This window comes from Vigna unguiculata, chromosome 3 (genome assembly GCF_037176805.1).
Source record: "Vigna unguiculata cultivar grain cowpea cultivar isolate G323 ecotype 2 chromosome 3, ASM3717680v1, whole genome shotgun sequence".
In the NCBI taxonomy this organism is placed as follows: domain Eukaryota; kingdom Viridiplantae; phylum Streptophyta; class Magnoliopsida; order Fabales; family Fabaceae; genus Vigna; species Vigna unguiculata.
The window spans coordinates 58,757,505-58,772,276 of NC_140794.1; the positions used below are offsets into that span (position 1 = coordinate 58,757,505).

The 14,772-nt window shown below is 33.6% G+C and overlaps 3 protein-coding genes across 6 annotated transcripts; 1 reads left to right on the plus strand and 2 right to left on the minus strand.

Annotated features, from left to right (window-relative positions):
• Positions 1-2,109, minus strand: LOC114179859 (galactoside 2-alpha-L-fucosyltransferase-like). Its single transcript, XM_028066337.2, has 2 exons — positions 1,775-2,109; positions 1-1,667 (listed from the first exon to the last, which is right to left on the minus strand). The coding sequence occupies exons 1-2, from the start codon at positions 1,977-1,979 to the stop codon at positions 211-213; spliced, it is 1,662 nt and encodes a 553-aa protein (XP_027922138.1). The 5' UTR covers positions 1,980-2,109; the 3' UTR covers positions 1-210.
• Positions 2,110-5,407: 3,298 nt separating this feature from the next.
• Positions 5,408-10,206, plus strand: RPE (D-ribulose-5-phosphate-3-epimerase). The gene is made up of 10 exons (XM_028062389.2): positions 5,408-5,617; positions 6,258-6,372; positions 6,506-6,646; positions 6,734-6,847; positions 7,915-7,993; positions 8,726-8,835; positions 8,939-8,995; positions 9,345-9,414; positions 9,509-9,584; positions 9,907-10,206. Exons 1-9 carry the CDS (start codon positions 5,511-5,513, stop codon positions 9,556-9,558), a joined length of 843 nt encoding a protein of 280 aa, XP_027918190.2. The 5' UTR covers positions 5,408-5,510; the 3' UTR covers positions 9,559-9,584; positions 9,907-10,206.
• Positions 10,207-10,853: 647 nt separating this feature from the next.
• LOC114177137 (RING/U-box superfamily protein) lies at positions 10,854-14,400 on the minus strand. Of its 4 annotated transcripts, none has more exons than XM_085670977.1 (5): positions 14,054-14,400; positions 13,265-13,443; positions 12,978-13,061; positions 11,344-11,496; positions 10,854-11,141 (listed from the first exon to the last, which is right to left on the minus strand). In XM_085670977.1, the coding sequence occupies exons 1-5, from the start codon at positions 14,151-14,153 to the stop codon at positions 11,139-11,141; spliced, it is 519 nt and encodes a 172-aa protein (XP_085527103.1). In that variant the 5' UTR covers positions 14,154-14,400; the 3' UTR covers positions 10,854-11,138. The 4 variants fall into 4 exon arrangements, with proteins under 4 accessions (XP_085527103.1, XP_085527102.1, XP_027918192.1 ...); XM_085670976.1 differs by having other exon boundaries at positions 11,344-11,505; positions 14,054-14,399; XM_028062391.2 differs by having other exon boundaries at positions 10,854-11,129; positions 14,054-14,398.
• Positions 14,401-14,772: the final 372 nt, after the last annotated feature.

Consider the following 14,772-nt stretch of genomic DNA (forward strand, 5'->3'; position numbering starts at 1 on the left):
GAACGAGAATTAATAACTAATATTTAGCAATGTAAACAAAATTAAGAAAAAGTCATTTCTACGCAGTCAATAGCCCTGAAATAGTAAAGCTAATACCATGATTCTCGGAGAGAACAGTGGATACACAAATCAAAGAAATAACTCAATTCTATTTTACACCAAAATTTGGAACAATACATCATAGCATACATTGTATATGGATGGCCATAACTAGCGATAAGTATCAGTGTCTACAAGCTTAAGGCCCCAGCTCATATCCTCACAGTGCCTCACATACGGAACAAGTTCACCTGTGTCAGTTCCTCTCTTGGCCTTGCAATCATAGAAGGGAGGAGCATGGAAACATGGCTCCATTGACATGGCACGCCGACAGGGAGGATCTGGGGCTGTTCGGTTCTCAGGTTTGTACAGAATCCATGGTTTTAAACCTCCAAGCCCCTGAGCCACATAGCCAAAAGTAGACCAAGAGCTTGTAACCAACACATCAGTTAAGCTTAAGAGATACATTTCTGCCCAAGCTTTTTGGTTGTGCATCTGCTTCTGTGTTTGTTGATATCCTTCATGGCTCGGCTGGTAAACACCAACAACTTCTCCTGTCACCGTAGGGTATTCCCAATACATGTCTCTTACCTTTTCAAAATAACCAGAGCTTAAGGATGCCATCAACACCGCTTTTGACTTGGGACTTCCTGATGAATTGGTAGCATCCTGCTGATTGTTAACATCAGGCAAAAGTTTATGCTTGGAAGTACAAGCTAAGATCTGATCCAATACATGTTGAAATGGACCGGGTTCTGTGTCAAACACTCTAATTTGTATCCCCACTCTTTCATCGGCTTTAGCTAAATAAGCTTGATAGTATCTGGTAACAAGTCCCCACACACTGTTAGTGGGGTGGAACAGATACCTACCCAAGAAATGGAAAACTGTTTCTTTATTTGGGAAGAGATCATTCAGCTCCTGCTCAAATGATGGCATCAAGAATAGAGATGGGACAAAGTAATTATCTGTTTTCATCACTAACCAAGGCACTTCCTGGAGAAAATGTTGCTCTTCATCACAAAAGAAAAGCTTATCATGATCATCATAATCGTGGACTATGTGAAGGTAGACAAAAGAAGGAACATTGGAATTTACAACCAATTTATTTTTCAGCATTTTCCCATGACATTCATCAGATTTCTGACTGAAACTATTAAACTGAGCGGTAAGAGGAAAATCAGCAGGGAGAAACCAGGAAGTATCTGGAAATGGCTCACAAAAAAGATCAGCCATATCCACTCCAGGGTCAACCAGCAGAACACGGTTTGTGAGAAGAGCATAAAGAAATGCAGAAGCTAGGGTCAATATCCTATTCCCTAACCCACTAAATGAAATCCATACAACATATTTACAAGGTGAGGACTCCGTAAATTTACCAGACCTAAGTTGTTCCACTGTTTTGTTATAGAATTCAGTGTAAGGTCCACACTGTTTGTGTTGAGCTTCATATTTTCTTAACCTAGAAATGAGGTAAGAAGAAGGGTTTCCCGACAGCCCTTTGAGATGATACTCGGCTGATTGGTATCTGCTGAGACAGGAATTTTCATCAAATCCATCAACTAAAAGGCCACCGTGCAGTTTATCTCGAAGCAACTGAACAGAATCAGAGGTATCATTGTCCAAATCTACAAGTCATGAGAGGAAAAAGAAAAGAAATGTTACAACTTTAGCAATGCGATGGGATAAAAAGGTGAAAGCAGTTAACCCTTTAGCAAGGAAATGAAAAAGGTACCTTGAGTGATTTGAAAGAGAGGGGTGAGTGATGAGGGTTCGCGAAGTGCCGCATCTGAGGGAGGGTCTCGAAGAACAACGGAGACAGAGAAAATAACAGAGCAGAGAACGAAAGTAGCGACGAAAAAAGCCATCAAACGCATGAGTGAGAAAGTGAAGGCACATTTAGAGTCCAAATCGGAGTGTGAGAGTGGGAACTTCTTCATCACAAAAATTGGTGGTAAAACAGTGAATGAATGCAGCAGAGTACGAGTGAGTGGGTGTCGGAGCAGATAGAGTGATTTGGTTTAGACGCCGCAGACCATGATGCGATCGACATTAATTTGTTTGGTTGGAAAGAATAGTTTAATAACGTTGTAATTCTCTCAAAATTAGGATAATAATCTTACTGTTTCTCAAAATTGGATGAAATTACGGAAATGAACTGTCGGTGACACCTTTTTACGCCCCTTTTTCCCGTTACCGTTACCGACTCTGTTCTTGGAAATTTTCATTTTAAAATTCAAACAAAAACATAAATATGATGTCACGTGTTTTATTTTTTTCGGTCGTGCATATATCATGCGCACGTATTTATGACACCTACATCTTCGTTGTTCAAATAAAAAAAAATTATGCAATTTAAGTTAAATTTGACTTTGAATATTAAGATTAAAAAATGTTTATTCTAATTTTTAAATTTCGGAAAAGTATATTTTTAGTCTCGAGAGTTGAATGGTGTTGTTAAAAATGGTAGTAATGTGATCTTTGAAAATAGACAATATCAAAGGTTGGTAGCCTCGTGTTTTACTTTTAATTTCTTCTATTTGTCATCTTATTTCAGGATTGAAAATGTTTTCTTTAAAATTTAAATACTCAAATATTTTTTAAATTTAACAAGGTAAAAATGAGTTTTTTTCAAAAAAATTTTAAAAAATAACAATTTAAAATTTTGCTGGCGGCTTCTCTTCGTTTTTAGATTATTTTATTTTGGGGTTTTTGTCTTGTCTTTTGGTTTCTCTTCTAGGAACTCTCAAGTGTCTCATGTTTTTCTAAACAGACACACTCTTGAGTTTCCTGAAATTGATAAATTTGTGAAACCTGTTTTATGTTATTCTGAGTGCTAGATGACGGCGACAAGAAGAAACACACTCAATAGAAATTTATATTTTTTTTGTTGAATTTTTTTGTATTTTTTTATTCACAATACATTAATTATCATTAATTTTAAAATATATTAAAAAAATATTTAAAATATCAATATAATATATTTTTAATATTTAACCGAAAACAACACCAAAAAATTCGGTAAAAGTTTTGGACTCCTCAATAGACATTAACAATGGTGGTCGGTGATTGTTGAATAGTGAATTAACAAAATTATTCATCTCTTTTATTGGTATAATAAAGTCTCTATATGACTTGGTGAAGGAGTTTGAGTGTTGTTGACGATGATGATGATAAGAGCACGTGATGAAATAATTTTGGATTCAGCTTCAGGTTTTATTGACTTTATTGTTGTCATATTTTTAATAGGGTTCTATGTTTTTAATTTAACCTGAAATTTTTATCGATGGGATTAAATGGGTGAACAAATGAAATATGACAATTACATAAAAGAATAAAAAATAAAAACTCCATATTCAAGGTTACTTACTTTAGTTTATATTTTTTAATTTATCAAATCTATTGTATCATTCACTAACTTTTACAAATTTTTCTCTTTAATTCATCCAAATCATACAAATTTTCCCTTAATTCAAACAACTTATATTAACTCCAAATCCACGTAAATTCAGTTTCCCAAATTCACTCTTCTATCTAAACAAAGCCAAAAAGTCGTTTTCAATGACGTTTGCAGCTCTTTTTATTCTATGAAAAATCAAACAAAAATGTCAACAAAAAGATTCCAAATTATCTCATGAGATTTTATATCTTACAAATGCATCCCAAAATAACAACTTTTTTTTACTTTCACCATGAACATCAAAATGTTATAGTAAAGAATTTACGGGACCCATCAAGTAAAGCTCCCCCTGTATAATTTATAATTGGTTATTTCTTTTAAGGTCTTAATTAGATTTTCCTAATCTTTACTTTCCTCTATTTCTTTAATTAATTGATTTTTTTAGTTATTATGTCGATTCAGTAATAATTAAAATTAAACACACTTAAAAATCCTAATAATAGTAAAAATTCAAGCTTTAATTATGAATTAACAACTTTATTGATTATATTGATATTTTTTAAACCATTAATTTTAACAAGATTGTCACCTGTATAAATAAGGCTTTGCCTTCACAATCTTTGTTATGGTCTCAATATATAAACTATTAATGTGGTTTAAAAAAATGCCTACTATCACATAGTCCCCAATTTAAACATGACTATCAATTTGGTTGAAAAACTATTTAGTAGTACATTATCTCTAATCTTATATGTGAGTGATGAAACTATTAGTGTCAACAAAAATTTCTACACATTTAAATATTACCCAACACTGTTATTGAACAATCTTGTTGAAAAATAAATTAAATATTAAACAACTGTTATTAATTCAAGAATATCATTATTCATTATCCTTTTAGTCAATCTTAATTTATCCGTTTAGTCAAACTTAGTTTATGTTAAATTGTTGACAAATTTTATTAAGTGACATTCATAAAGTTATTTGTTGATTGACATGGGTCAATATAGTTTTTGGTTGATATCAATCACAATTATATAAACTAATATTTATTATGATTATTTTTACAAGATAATTAATTGAAAGTATTTTTTTCTCACGTTTTAATCAATATTAATTCAAAAAAATCTCACAATTGAATTTGACAACAAGAAAATTTAATTAATGTTGAGAGAAAGTTTGTTCGATTTAACAATAAAAAAGTTAAATATGTTTTTCGTTCCTTAACTTTAAGTAAATTTTAAAATTAGTCTATTTTAAAATTTTGAATCAATTTAATCCTTTATCTCTCAGAATACGTGAATTTAATCTTTTTAATCAAATTTTGTTAGGTTTATTTGATGTTTCGTACATATTTTAGGATTGTATTTGAGTTGTTTATATTATTTGACACATTTTTACTTTAATGTTAAGTGAAATACTATTATGAAATACGCTTGAAATGTCAAATAAACTTAACAAAATTTGATTAAAATGACTAAATCCATATATTTCGAAAGAAGAAAGATTGAATTTGTTTAAAGTTTTGAAATGAACTATTTTCAAAATTCACTCAAAATTAAGAGATCAAAAACATATTTAACCCACTTAGAAGAAATTATAACAAAATATTAAGAAATAACGACATCGGTTTCGTTTATAAAATAAAGTAATCGTTACAAAAATATATTTAAAACATGTGGAAAAAATATCATGTAAATGTAAGAATATGTTATAAAAAATTATACCAGATGAAGCAAGAGATTACAATAAAGGAGTAGTGAAATGCATGAATTGCAAAAATGAGAAAAAATGAGTAACTTGCTCGAGATAGTTGATGTAAGAAGTGTTTAATAATTGTTTATGGTATGGTTGAGTGAGAGGTGCGGGAGAGAAGAGCAGCATCAACCAACCGTTGCAGATAAGCACATCTCCACCAAACCAAATGCCACGTGTCATTCATCTGATTTTCCATTTTTCATATTACAAAATCCAATCAATTCACACCACAACACACCTCACACAAACACACGCACTCTTTTGTGGAACCATAGGATTGGTAACGCAAACTTGAATTTAGTTGAAGAAGGAGATGGCTGCAACTTCTTCCTTGTGTTCATCCACCCTCCAATCCCAAATCAATGGTCTCCACCTTCACAAAGCCACTCTTTTTCATCCTCCTTCCCTCACTTTCTCCAGGTATTCCTATTCATACTTCCTACTTTGGTGGATTGGGACACCCAGAGGATGAATTTCTCATGAATTTCACTCCTGTGTTTTTGATTGACAATCAAATCAAATTCACTCACTGGGACCCCTTTATGTGATTGTGGGTATTTGTGGAGATAACTGGACAATACTGTTTGTTCAAATTAAAAGAAAAGAACGACCTTTGGGTAGCTTGCAGTCAGATAATTCAAAAGTTAAATGATTTACTTAATGCCATCGTCTTGCATTGTCTCCTTCCTGGTTTCAATTCGTGTTATTTTTATCCGGGAGGATCGTGACAACTATGCTGTTTTTCAACCTGGATGGTTCTGTTTATTTGTACCCATTTCTTTCATATTTGATCATTTTTTGGTAAGGTTTGGGAATCTCGTCCATTGGCTAAAACATGGTAGCTTCAGAGCTTCGTTTTATTAGCCAGCATTTCGATGTATTTATTTGTGGTCTTGTGTTCATATGGAGTGCTAACAACTTTCTTGTGATCGGTACATATTTATGCAGATTGCAGTGCATGTATAATTTGTTAGATATGGTTTGTGCTTTGGGGTATTTGAAAGAATAATATAGCCTTCTTTAATGTCCCTTTTTAACTTTTTCTACTTTGTGAATTCAGGAGGAAAATTTCAACCATCGTGAAGGCTTCATCTCGTGTTGACAAGTTTTCAAAAAGCGATATCATTGTTTCTCCATCCATTCTTTCTGCTAACTTTTCAAAATTGGGAGAGCAGGTTTGGTAACATACTTTACAATGTACTATATTTGATTCTCATTTTATCAAGTTTTCTAATTGCTAGTGAACCCGTATTTTTGTTTTCTAGGAACTAATCATGAATGTTGGAGTTCGTGTGTTATCTTGTCTAGGTGAAAGCAGTGGAGTTGGCTGGTTGTGATTGGATTCATGTTGATGTAATGGATGGTCGCTTTGTCCCAAATATTACAATTGGACCTCTTGTGGTTGATGCATTGCGCCCTGTGACAGATCTTCCTTTGGATGTGCACCTGGTAGTCTTCTAATCATCTATACACGCATACAAATTTAAGCTGATACTGAATCTAAGTACTTTTCTTACTTTTTTTTAAATACTTTAGATGATTGTGGAGCCTGAACAAAGGGTGCCAGATTTTATCAAGGCAGGAGCTGATATTGTCAGTGTTCATTGTGAACAATCTTCCACCATCCATTTGCACCGTACAGTTAATCAAGTAAGATTTCCTCCTGAACTGTCTAATTCTTGAACAAAGTTGTTCCAACTGAAAACTGATACCAAGGAGGCAACTTTGATCAATTGTAAATGAAATAAAAAGATTATCAAAGGAGCTGTACACATGCAATTTGAGATTTTTGTTGTCAAGGACACAGTACTAGTGACATGATGCTGGGATAAATGTCTGAGATTTTAAGTGACAGTAAAGGGATGTCTTGGTTACTTATATTATTAAGGATATCTATAGAATATACTTCACGATGTGGATAGAGCATTAACAAGGCAGTCTGAGGACAGGATAAAGAAATGACTATAACAAATTCTCGTGGTATTTAAGACATCAATTTCCCTGACCAAATTGTTATATTGAAATTGGAGTACTTTTTCGTGAAGCATTTGAGGACGGGAGTGTTTATAACCCTTTGATGAAGCAGAAAGCCAAATCTTATGTCAAGGAAATTCTTAAACCAGGACTGACCTTAGAATGAATTTTAGTATTTTTAAAACTTTTTCAAAAAAGGTGAAATTCCTTTTGCTGTTACATGTTCTTTCAATATTTTCTTGAGACCTGTGATGCTAATTGGTTGGTTTGCTTTGGTTCACCTGTCTCTTTTATCCCTTTCTTGGTTGGTTTGGGTTCATAATCACCTATTATTTAGGTTATGGTAAAATGCAGTAGAAGGCATTGGTCTCTTTATATAATTGGCCAGTGCTATATGAAGTTGCGTACTTCCTATTCATAATGAGGAATGGTTGGCCTCTTCATGCCAGCTAAGTGTATAAATAAATAAATAGATTTTGGAAGCCTTATACCATCTCATAACCTTTCCTTTGTCTTAATCAATGTTTGCACCATGGTGTGAAATATGAGGCCTTATACTTTTGGGTATATCTATTTCAGAGTTGGTTTCTTTTTTTCAGAACCATAAATTGTTATATGCAGTTGTGTTAAAAGCCAGCTAGGGAACTGGACAGTTGAAATTAATCCTTGGTTACATGGAAATTTTCGCACTCCTGCTTTAAATTTTTCTGCTTAATATACCTGACTTCTTTCTCCTGATTTAGGTTAAAAGTCTGGGAGCCAAAGCTGGAGTTGTATTAAACCCTGGAACTCCCTTAAGCGCAATAGAATATGTCCTTGATGGTGAGCCATTTTTACTCCCTTTATTGTCTCCTTTCTTTTCATTATACAATGTTAGCAGTAGTCGTTCTCTCTAATATTTCTGACTTGGGTTCCCAATATTCTAACTGTGGCTTTCTAAGCTTTAACCATGGACCAATACCAGCCCAGTCTGCATTGAGTTTAGAATAGAAAAGTTAGCAAAGCAGTTAGTTAACTTGGAGTTATGTTTCTTTCCTGCATTATGGGTGCAATCTGGCTTTGTGAAACTGTTTCTGTGTCTTGACAATACTTGTAACAGAAAATTTTAATTTATAAACAGAAGACAGAGATTTAGTCAGCAGGTTTAATAGCAGTGTTAGACATATTAGTCCTATGCTTAAAGTTTTACAGTTTATTCTCAAATCTAAGTTCACACATACTATTCCAGTTTTTTGGTGAGTTGCACTTGACTTTTTTGTTGTTATATAGAGCATGTCTTTGTTTTCTTTATTTTTTTTTTTCATTTCTGTGTCAACTGAATATTCAATGAAAGTCAACGAATTTGAAAGATCAAGAACTTTAGTTATTTTTTTTGCTTAATCATTAAGTACCTTTTGAACTTTCATTCTGCTAGTAACAGTATAGTTCTATATCATGTTCTACACATTTTTGTAATTAGTTTCTTGTTTTAAAGCTTTAGTTCAAATTATATGTATAAAAAATGTTTTAGTAGTTAAAATTTAAAAACTATTAATCTTGTTATGGTGTTGACAGTGGTTGATTTGGTCTTAATCATGTCTGTAAACCCGGGCTTTGGTGGCCAGAGTTTTATTGAGAGTCAAGTAAAGAAAATTTCTGATTTGAGAAGACTGTGCGCAGAGAAGGTATGGTTTTATATTTGTATTACTGTGTATTACTTTTTGTTTTCTCCCTACTTCTATGTCATACATAATTACATCTGTTTTTTGTCTCCCTCTTTGTCTTCAGGGAGTAAATCCATGGATTGAAGTAGATGGTGGAGTTGGACCAGGAAATGCTTACAAGGTAACGTACACATAATCATATTGTCTTCTACATGGTGAACAGAATCTGATTGTGCTCAATGAACTAACTCATCATAAAATATTGGGAAACAGATGATGTGACATGTGTATCTAATCAATCTGTTTGCGCAATTCAAGTTTATATGTGTACTTTTTTGGTAAATGCACTTCAAATTTATATATACCTCTGTATTTTGGCTAAGTGCTCCATCTGTTGGACGGAACAAAGATTTGGAGAGAAATAATGACGAGCAAGTTCATAGGATTAGAATGCTTTTAACAAGGCATAGTAATAAGAGTGATCCATTTGAGTTGTAAGATCCAATTTTTAGTATAATCTTTTTTGGCAGGTGATTGAGGCTGGAGCCAATGCACTGGTTGCTGGTTCTGCTGTATTTGGAGCTAAAGATTATGCTGAAGGTACCCAAAATAATATTTTGTGAGTTGAGATATACTGCAACGAGTGTAAATTCATATGATTTTGATGATTTTCCTGGCTTCAACTCCCTTGTAGCTATAAAAGGAATCAAAACCAGCAAAAGACCTGAAGCAGTTGCTGTGTGAATGTGTGCAATATTCCACGCTCCAATGTAAGCTGCATTTTCGCAACATAGAGGTCTCTCAATTAAAGTTTGACATATCAATTTTCTGAATGGATGGTTGAATACAAACAAAATTGGCTGCCAATATGAGAAATAATCAAGTAAAATAATTGCAGACCTTGCTTTACGACTATGAGCCAGCTTCCATGTGAAAAATATTGTATAATAATGTTATACTTCTGACTCAATTATCACATGTATCTGACTGATAATTCTGCAATACTGCTTCAAATGCTCATCCGTAAACACAAAATGATCTCATTTTAAATGTCATTCTCACTGCTGGCTTTGCTCTGTTTGAACCTGGCAGACAATATTCATGAATTGGCGGCCTATAGGGCACTATTATGTTGCCTGGCTTGCTGTCACCACTGCCAATTGCTTTTCTCTGGAATTAACTATAAGAAATCAGTCAAGTAAGGCTGCTGCTGTGATGCATAGTTTGTGTATAATCTTATAGCGACAAGTTTAATTCAAGATAAAGCCCTATTCACTGTAGTCTATATCAGCTTGTAACCTGTCAGTTATATTCCCCATATTGTAAAGCAGTTGTGCTTTCTTTGAATAAAAGTATTGAGAAAAGCAACCAAATAAATTATGTTTATTTTTATATTCCATTTTGTTTTGTTCTAACAATATCAACAGGACACTCCTTGTCTGTTGCTCTTCTATATCCTACTCAAGATACAAAATGTGTCTATACACGCATAGATAGGGGAAAGGCACCCTTGAAAAAGGAATAATTTATCTACATGCAAGGTTAATCGTATGTTGTATCAGTGGCTATTACATACACTACTTTATAGTCTTTTTGGCAACCAAAAAACTGGCGTCCCGTGCTCAAAATATCAACGAACCTAATTGCTGGAGACAAATTACACATAGGTGCCTACAATTCTTGACCGATAGGCATGTTGCTTAAGAGAATGGTGGTTTAGCTGGCCTGATGGCGACTTTGAAACCAACCACTTCATAAAGAACAATATCAAGGAAGTAACACGACAAATTCATAGGCCAGCAAAATCAATCAAATTTCTTAAATTCTCATGGGCTGAAATTTCTGCTTTTGCACGTTAGTCTTGGATTCTCGTATTTTAAACTAATACGGAACATTGTACAGTGAATTTAAATTTTTTTTAATATAATTAGAAAAATGTAACATGCTTAAGAAAGTAAGAGTCATTCATTCATTCAAATATTAAAGCAGGCCATTTTCTCAATTTTTTTCTCCCAAAACATTTGTTATTGGGCATTGGCTTTCATACCAAATAATCTTATTAATAATTACATCAGATAAATACTACAAAATGCCAAAGTCAACTGTACAAAACTTAATGCAGTTTATAAAAACAAATTATACAACTTATACATCTTCCCATAAAGATAATCTCAGAATGCCCATGGAACAAGTTACACATTCTGTCTGCAGACAGGACAGGAATCATTCTTGACAAGCCATTTGTCCACACATATCAAGTGAAATGTATGGTGACAGCGTGGTAAGCTTCTTGCAATTTCGCCAACTTCAATATCCTGTAAATTTCACTTCTAGATAGTAAGACCATTATATTAACAGTTCATAAAAAGGAAATCAAATGTGGATTCAATTTAATACCTACCCACTATTCTTTTAAATATTAGTATTTTCGAAACCTTCTTACCTATATTCTTTGTTCTTTTATATGGTTTTCACACAGGTAACAAAAAGGGATTAGGACATTCACATATCTTAAAAAATAATGCTCACCTGCAAACATATTGTACAAGTATTTTCTGCCTTCATATCCTTTGAGATCATATGGTGCGGTAACCTCTTCAGTGAATCTCCTGACAATCCTCTGGGTGCCACTAAGCCATGAACATCATGAATCTCATCATAGCCTGCATTCGCGATGCCAACCTGCTCAAACTAAAACGAATGATCATACGTCAAAAAGTGGTCACTATAAAACAGATCACGAGATAAGATAGTCCCAGTACAGAATTGATAATGGACTTCTTAACGATAATGTACTAAGCAATCAAATCAGAAAACATTTACCCATGTACGTATCAGTTATATGTAAATAAGCTTTAACAACTACGCTTGTTAAAACCAAAGTGGTCTACAGACGGGTTACAAAAATCAACAAGCAGTTGAAAGCAGGTATAAAACTGAAGTTGTGTCATTAAAAGACATTAAAATTTAAAGATAATGATGTGCATATACAGCTACAGTTCCGATGACAGTGATATATTACTATAGATGCATGCACCTGTCATTAGTTGGCGAGGCGAATAATCTCTCTACTATATAAAGCGCATATGATTATCGTGCAAACAACTTTTACTCTGTATTGTAATTTTCCATCAACTGGACGTCATACATAGTTGGCAAAGTTCACAGTGCACCGACACACCTCGTTGCACAAGTGAAACCTTAAAAAGGAATGCATTAAAACGGCATCTGTGTTCATAGTCATGAGTTATCAGAATATGCGCATTCACGATTCAAATCTTGTCCGTGTCTACAGATTTTGATTACTGTGCATGATTTGCACTCTGTATTGAGCAGGAAGTTGATAGCGTCAAACTATGGACTGACAATCTAACAAGGTCACGAGTTATAACTTTATATTGCAAATTTGGATGAAGGTACTAGATATTCCTCAATCTAGAGATAATTATTGATTGAGGAATTCCCTGTCCTGCCTAAAGTTTTCCCCCGTCCAACTTGGCTTAAATTTTCAGATAAATATACAAAATCCCTCAAAAGATTTTGGATTAACCATGGTACCATATCTTGATTTGATTAATGTACCTTTTATGGTTGATTTCCTTTACGAAAACAAACTCTCAGCGGTGAAATCTTTGTTTTGCCTTACAACGTCGAATATTTTAGTAAATTATCAAATATATCAGCAGATCACTCTACCATGATTTGCATTCTAAAAGTTTAGAGGCTTTTTTTACGAAGTGATTAGTGATTGTCCTTCTTTTTCAACCTCAATAGTCAGATTTCAATAGTTAAATAGGTTAAATGAATTTGGAAGAAGCTGATCAAACTGAGAGAAACCAGTTTTAGTTGAATTGAAAGAAAAAGAGGTTCGTCTCTAATTCAAGAATAGTGAATATCTTCATAATACTAACCAAAAGGAAGAGGAAAAAGAAACTGTCATTTTGCCTGCTTCCATATTGCAAAGGAAAAATATTTAAAACAAGTGCCGTTACTCACAAGCCTTACAGGATTAAGGTTATAAAAAAATTGGCCATACCCAATAGCTCTCAGTATTGCCAATTTAAACATTGGGTGATGCACCAAGGTTATTATAGCAATCCATGGACATATACAACTATTACTTGCAAAAGGTAAATGTGGTGCGAGAGGGAAAGGAAAATTACCTGTAAATTGTAGGCAGTTAAAATGGCAGGTGTAAGGGATTCCTCAACAAGCCTCCCCCGAACAAGTTCTTCTATGAAATCTGCCTGGATTTAAATGTTAAAACATTGACTTAAAACTACGAATTAAGACCGCCACACATAAGGGCTAACTCGCTCTTAAAATGCTACTTAATGAAGAGGCAAGGCATAAAACTTAAAAAGGGTAACCATTTTGTGCCTCATGTTTTTGAAAGTTACAAATCATTTTACTTAGACCAAGGAAAATCAACAATAAAATGACTACCAACCATAGATGATGCTCCCCGTGAGCCAGTTTGTTCCATACACCAGTATGCACGGGAAGCTTCCAACACCTCCACTGAGAGTATAGACCCGGCAATGGCACCCAAAGAAACTCCCCGGAGAAGACCGCTTCTTGTAGCCTTAGCTGCTAAAGCACCAGCTATAGCTCCTGTCATGGCACCAGCTGCAACCATAAAACAGAACATGAGACTAATATAATCAAACATCACAGCTAGCAACACTAAAATAGTGATTACTGGCCAGGAAAACATTCTCCAATCAGATTTTTTTTCCACCCTTGTAAACAAGAGCACCTTCACCAACAACTTCACACAAACCATAAATTTCATTATCACCAATTCAGATCATAAGATTGGGAAAAAAACTTAAATACAAATACTTACGTGCTTTCAGTATTTTCTTAATCAGATTAGAGTTGTTTCACCTGCAAAAACTATGTTGACCTTGATGCAAACATATATGATATTGATTATTGAATAAAACTCCAATTTGAAGAGGAAAACATCACTAAAAACACCCAAATAACACCATCCAAGTTTTGCGACATAAAAAATGCAACATAAATTTGATTTATGCATGGTACAATTTAATCTTGTTTTTATATTTTCTAGTAATTAGCAAGAAGCCTCGAGAATTAGACCTTAATAGTCAAAAGCAATTATAAAAAAGACTCGAACTTTAGGGCGACAAGAAGCATTTTATTGACCCCCCATTAATGAATACAAAGCATTGTTATATCCATGAAGGAAAGCAAACGAAAAGGAAAAAATTACCAATGGCAAAACACACGGTGAGGGCCCCAGAAATGGTGCACAATATGAATTTGGGCAAAGAGCGAAATCCCCAAGGTCCCTGGATTATTTCAGTTTCCATAGTGCCCAACCCAACCCAAACTGGGAATCTGATTATATGTCAGAGAGTTGCAAACTGCACGGCCATGGCTGCTGTTCTTCTTGTTGTTTATTGGTGATAAGATGATGCGATGATGATGATGATTGGGATTTGAAAGGATAGGAAACGAAAAATGAATTGAAAGGTGAGGTAAGGTAAGGTCAATTGAAAGAAAGTGATGAAGATGATGGAATTTGATGGTATGATAGGGCTTGGTAAGGTCAAGGAAAATAGTATTACTAAGAAAAGAAATAAATATTAGAACTACTACTTTCTTATATTATTATTATTATTATTATTATTATTATTATTATTATTTTGATTATAGAATTATGGAGAAGTTAGAAGGTCATGAGATTTGCATGGAGAGAGAAAGGTTAGTTGGTCCCAACCAAAGATCGTATTTATTTGGTAATTAATGCTATAATTAATGATAATCCCCTCATGTTCGCCTATCACATAAGTCTCTCCATCATTAATTAATCATAACCTTTTATTTAACTTATATATATTATGATATAAAAACAAGTAAATAAATTTATAAATATTTCTTTTAAATTAACAAAATTTATTACGTACTTGTTCTTTTCCAAATAACAAA

Excerpts from the sequence above, each read along its gene's own strand:
- LOC114179859 (XM_028066337.2), bottom strand. The coding sequence starts at position 1,979 with ATGAAGAAGTTCCCACTCTCACACTCCGATTTGGACTCTAAATGTGCC. Across the intron at positions 1,668-1,774 it reads TCTCTTTCAAATCACTCAAG|ATTTGGACAATGATACCTCT; the intron begins GTACCTTTTTCA and ends CATGACTTGTAG.
- RPE (XM_028062389.2), top strand. The coding sequence starts at position 5,511 with ATGGCTGCAACTTCTTCCTTGTGTTCATCCACCCTCCAATCCCAAATC. Across the intron at positions 6,647-6,733 it reads TTCCTTTGGATGTGCACCTG|ATGATTGTGGAGCCTGAACA; the intron begins GTAGTCTTCTAA and ends TAAATACTTTAG. Across the intron at positions 6,848-7,914 it reads TGCACCGTACAGTTAATCAA|GTTAAAAGTCTGGGAGCCAA; the intron begins GTAAGATTTCCT and ends CTCCTGATTTAG.
- LOC114177137 (XM_028062390.2), bottom strand. The coding sequence starts at position 14,153 with ATGGAAACTGAAATAATCCAGGGACCTTGGGGATTTCGCTCTTTGCCC. Across the intron at positions 13,444-14,053 it reads CACCGTGTGTTTTGCCATTG|CTGGTGCCATGACAGGAGCT; the intron begins GTAATTTTTTCC and ends TTATGGTTGCAG. Across the intron at positions 13,062-13,264 it reads CACGGGGAGCATCATCTATG|GCAGATTTCATAGAAGAACT; the intron begins GTTGGTAGTCAT and ends ATTTAAATCCAG.